Source organism: Camellia sinensis, chromosome 3, assembly GCF_055761805.1.
Source record: "Camellia sinensis isolate YWXY chromosome 3, ASM5576180v1, whole genome shotgun sequence".
Lineage (NCBI taxonomy): Eukaryota > Viridiplantae > Streptophyta > Magnoliopsida > Ericales > Theaceae > Camellia > Camellia sinensis.
In genome coordinates, this window is record NC_138963.1 from 77261019 (window position 1) to 77266512 (window position 5494).

The 5494-nt window shown below is 38.4% G+C and overlaps 1 protein-coding gene across 1 annotated transcript; it reads left to right on the top strand.

Moving 5' to 3' along the window:
• The first annotated feature begins 2072 nt into the window (after positions 1–2072).
• LOC145821623 (uncharacterized) lies at positions 2073–5275 on the top strand. Its single transcript, XM_082918160.1, has 4 exons — positions 2073–2477; positions 3304–3533; positions 3651–3877; positions 5247–5275. The coding sequence occupies exons 1-4, from the start codon at positions 2073–2075 to the stop codon at positions 5273–5275; spliced, it is 891 nt and encodes a 296-aa protein (XP_082774286.1).
• The last annotated feature ends 219 nt before the right edge of the window (positions 5276–5494 follow it).

A 5494-nucleotide genomic window follows, 5' to 3' on the forward strand; every position in this document is an offset into this window, starting at 1 on the left:
GACATTGATAATGTGCTTAATTGTTACGAAATGAATAATTATGTGTTATATACTTTGTGAATTGCTTGCATTGTGACCTATTTGAATATATATGCTCTATTGTATATGCATACTTGTGAACATTTTTGTATAAAGAATAATGCAAGTTTAATCAGATAATGGTGAGAACGAGGGGTGATAAATTGAAGGAGTCCTCTACTACCAGAATGGACAGAATGGAAGGTTAATACAAGACATGGCAGAAACATTGAGACAACGGCAACAATGTCAGCAACAGTGGCAGCAGCCAAACCCTCCACCTCCACCTCCGGCATCACCTATACCAGACTTGCAAAATGATGACCGGACAATAGCTCTCACCAAGGAGTTCAAGAAAATGAAACCGCCACAGGTTCATGAAGGACTAGATCCATTGAAGGCAGAGGCATGGGTCCTTGGAATAGAAAAATTATTTGAGGTGTTTCCTTGCCAAGAAACACAGAAGGTATTGCTAGCCACCTTTACACTGGAAGATGAAGCAAGAAGATGGTGGATGTTGATGCGTGAGAATCATAAAGACATTGGCTGGACACGGTGTTTGGAAATTTTCTACGATAAATACATCCCCAATGTGCGATATTTGTAGTAAAAGGCATCGCGGGGTTTGCTACCGTGTGTCAGGAGCCTGTTTTAAATGTGGTAAAATAGGACATATGGCCAGGGATTGTAAACAAAATAGTGTGAAGTTAGCTACTAGCTCAACTACATCGATCCCAAAACCCAGGAACACTACAAGGCCTACCACCACCGGAGACACCGTGAGGCAGGGGAGAGTCTTTGCACTCCTTCCAAGCGATACACGGAACACAAAGGCAGTCATCTCAGGTACCATTTCTATATATAGTTAGGATGATTTTGTGTTAATAGACTCCGGATCAACGCACTCTTTTGTAACTTATGCATTTGCATCTAGATTGGGTAGACCTCTAGAATTATTGCCATATTTGTTATGTGTATCTGGTCCATCCAGAGAATCTGCGTTGTGTGCATCTATGTGTCAGTTTTGTGATGTGCGTATTAGGGATGCTACCTTGTATGTAGATCTATTGCCCCTGGACTTTGGACACTTTGATGTAATTTTGGGTATGGATTGGTTATCTAAATACTGTGCCACTATTGATTGTGTGAAACGAGTGATATTTAGACCACCAGGACATGAAGAAATTGTGTTTGTGGGTAACGGAGTAGTGCCTCCACCTTATTTAATATCTGCAATGAAAGCATGTAAATTAATCAGGAAAGGGTGCCAGGGTTATTTATGTTGTGTGTTGTCTGAACAATCTGTGAATGTTGAATTGAACAGTATACCTATTGTTAGCGAGTTTCCAGATGTATTCCCAGATGAATTGCTAGGAGAATTGGTTGACAGGGAGATAGAATTTACTATTGATATTGTGCCAGGCACTCAGCCTATTTCAAAAACCCCTTACAGCATGGCTACTGCTGAAATGAAAGAATCAAAGGAATAGTTTCAAGACCTACTAGACAAAGGGTTTATTCGACCAAGCACTTCGCCATGGGGTGCACCAGTGCCATTTGTGAAAAAGAAAAATGGAACTTTACGCCTGTGTATTGACTATCATGAATTGAATAAGGTAACAATAAAGAATAAATATCCCTTACCCCGTATTGACGGCTTGTTTGATCAGTTACAGGGCTCGCAAGTGTTGTCTAAAATTGATTTAAGATCCGGGTACCACCAATTGAAGGTAAAGGTAGAAGATATTGAGAAAATTGTATTCAGAACGAGGTATGGTCACTATGAATTCCTTGTTATGCCGTTTAGAGTAACTAATGCCCCTGCAGCATTTATGGTTCTTATGAATTGAATTTTTAAGCCATATCTCGATGAATTTGTTGTAGTTTTTATTGATGATATTTTGATATATTCAAAGAGTAGACTTGAACATAAACAACATGTGAAAACCGTCTTACAAACACTTAGAGAGAAGAAATTATTTGCTAAATTAAAGATATGTGAATTCTAGTTAGATGAAGTTTTTTTCTTAGGGCATGTCATCAACAGAGATAGAATGTCAGTGGACCCGCAGAAGATAAAGGCAATTGTAAGTTGGCCTACGCCAACAAATATAACAGAAGTCCGCAGTTTCATGGGTCTAGCCAGATACTACAGAAGGTTTGTAAAGGACTTTTCAAAAATAGTTGTACCTCTCACCCAATTGACACGCAAAAGACAACCATCTGAATGGAATGATAAAAAAGAATCTGCCTTCCGAGAACTGAAAACAGGATTGACTTCTGCACCAGTTTTGACATTGCCCTCAGGTATGGAAAACTTTGAGATATATAGTAATGCTTCTTATAAAGGTTTGGATTGTGTATTAATGCAGAACGGAAGAGTGATTGCTTATGCCTCTCGACAATTAAAACCACATGAGAAGAACTACCCAACACATGACCTGGAATTGGCTGCAGCGGTATTTGCTTTGAAAATCTAGCAGCGTTACTTATATGGGGCAAAATGCGAAGTCTACACTGACCATAAAAGTTTGAAGTACTTCTTTACCCAAAAAGAGTTGAATGTGTGGCAAAGAAGATGGCTTGAATTAATAAAAGATTTTGACCTTCAGATTCAGTATCACCCCGGAAAAGCCAATACAGTTGCTAATGCCTTGAGCAGAAAATCAATAGAGAATTTAGCTTACTTACTTACTTACTGAACAGAAGGAAATCTTGCTAGACTTCGAGAGAACCGAGATTGAGGTTGTGTTACACGAATAAGCTGGGTTGATGGCAGTCATTTCCGCTGAGCCAGCAATAATTACTGAAATCAAACAAAGGCAACGAGAATATGAGACCCTCAAAACAATAATTGATGAGTTTAAAATGAAACCAAAATCAGAATTCAACATTGATGGTGAAGTGTTGAGATTTCGAAACTGAATGTGTGTCTTAAACATTTCTGAATTAAAGAAGAGAATCCTAGATGAAGCTCACAAGTCAATGTTTTCTATGCATCCAGGTAACAACAAAATGTATCGGGACTTGAAGCAAAACTATTGGTGGCCCAAAATGAAGAAGGAAATCGTAAAGTATGTGTCCAAGTGCCTTCAATGTCAGCAAGTTAAAGCTGAACATCAGAAACTAGGCGATCTACTTCAACCTCTCCCTATTCCGGAACGGAAGTGGGAACATGTGAACATGGATTTCGTTATTGGCCTACCTCGAACTCCTAGAGGTATGGATTCTATTTGGGTCATAGTTGATAGATTGACTAAATCTGCACATTTTCTACCTGTGAAGACCACCTTTGATGCTTATAGGTTGGCCACTATATATGTTGATGAGATTGTTCGTTTACATGGGGTTCCGATATCCATTGTCTCGGATGGAGATCCGAAATTTGTATCCAAATTATGGAAAAGTTTGCAAAGAACAATGGGGACAGAACTGAGATTTAGCACTACATTTTATCCACAAGAAGATGGGCAATCAGAACGAACCATACAAACTTTAAAGGATATGCTCAAGATGTGTGCCTTGGATTTTCAAGGGAGTTGGGAAGACTATTTGCCACTAGCAGAATTGGCATACAATAACAGCTTCCACTCCAGCATCAGTATGGCACCATATGAAGCCTTATATGGCAGAAAGTGTAGATCGCCAATTTGTTGGACAGAAGTCGAGGAAAGGGCCCTGCTTCGACCCGAAATTGTGCAAGATACGTCTGAAAAGATCAAGATCATCCAACAAAGGCTTAAGACAGCACAGAGTTGGCAAAAGAATTATGCGGATGTTCGGAGGAGACCTCTTGAGTATGAGGTTGGTGATCATGTATTTATTCGTGTGAATCCGATGAAAGGCCAGTTGAGATTTGGTAAGAAAAGTAAATTTTCACCCCATTACATTGGACCGTTTCAAATTCTGGAAAGACTTGGTCCAGTTGCTTATAGAGTTGCCTTGCCACCGGGATTTGAACAAATGCACAATGTGTTCCATGTATCAATGTTGAGGGGCTATCTTCGAGATCCATTTCATGTGATTGATTACCATTGGATAGCACTTAATGAGAATATGGAATACGAAGAATGGCCAGAACAGATCCTTGATCGACAAATGAAACAGTTGAGAAATAAGTCCATCCCAATGGTGAAAGTAAAATGGAAAGAACACTATAAGAAGGATGCCACATGGAAAAAAGAAGATAAAATGCGACTGCGCTATCCACATTTGTTTCCGAACGGAGGTAAATAAGTTTGGAGGACCAAACTGCCTAAAGGAGGGAAGATTGTGATAACCCTATCCCATGTTATGTTAATTATTCTTAATTATGATTATGATTATGATTATGTGCTTGATATGATTTTGAGTGTCATTTATGCGGTTATATGTGTTTTTGCATATCTATCTATTCACCGTAGGAAAATCTGTTTGATTTTCTATTATAGAATTTAAATTGAACACCGTAGTGGCGACAGAAACTAAAATTGTTTGTATTTTTGCGATCAATGTAATTTTTAGAGCCTACGGTGAAATTTAATTAAAAATTGATTTAGACCAAATTAATTAGATTAAATTGATTGAGATAGACATAATTAACTAGCCTTAATCAAGGTTGATTAGGCAAGTGTATATAAAGGCCTAATTACATTTAAGCTCACCATCCTTGGAGCTCAAAATCTGAGATATGTACTCTAGAGAGAGAGAGGGTCGGTTCTAGAGAGAAAGGAGGCTCAAATTGTGGATTTTGGCTCAAAACTTGCGAATTTGAAGGCTAAACTCAAGAAATTAGCTAATATTGGAAGAGTGGAAGCTCCTAGGTAAGTAATTGGACTCAAAACTATGGGTGTAAATCTATAGTTGAGTGAATTCAAAGATATTATGAAGAATTGAAGTCCATATGCTCATGCATGTATAGAATTGCCATGAGTTTCCATGAGATTGCATGATCTAGTATAAGGTATATTAAACATGAAAGATTTGTGCACCTAAGTCTACATGCATGCATAATTTTGATGAGCTTTATGATTTGAACATTAATTGTGCCATATGAAGTAAAATTGGAGTTAATAATTAACATGCATGCATGATTCATGAAAGTATGAGGCTTGAATGCATAAGTCTTGAAATTGGCAAAGAATTTGGAATGATTTTGGAAATGGACCATGATTTTGGGACAATTGGTTTCAATTATTTAAGTTTTCATGTTACATAATGTTTTTCCATCTTTTGGCATTGATTTACAGACTTTGGAGCCTTTGGGATTGTGTTTTGAAGTTCAAACAGAAATTTGGAAAACCTAGAATTCGGCCAGTCCGCTCAAGCGAGGAAAGTCTTGCTCGAGCGTGAAAATTTGGTTCCCAGAAGTTTACAGAAATTGCACGGTGGCTCGAGCGACAGTCTTTACGCTTGAGCAAACACTGTTTTGCGAAGACTCCCTGCTCAAGTGTCGAGAATATCGCTCGAGCATGAATTACACGCAACCAGTACTTTT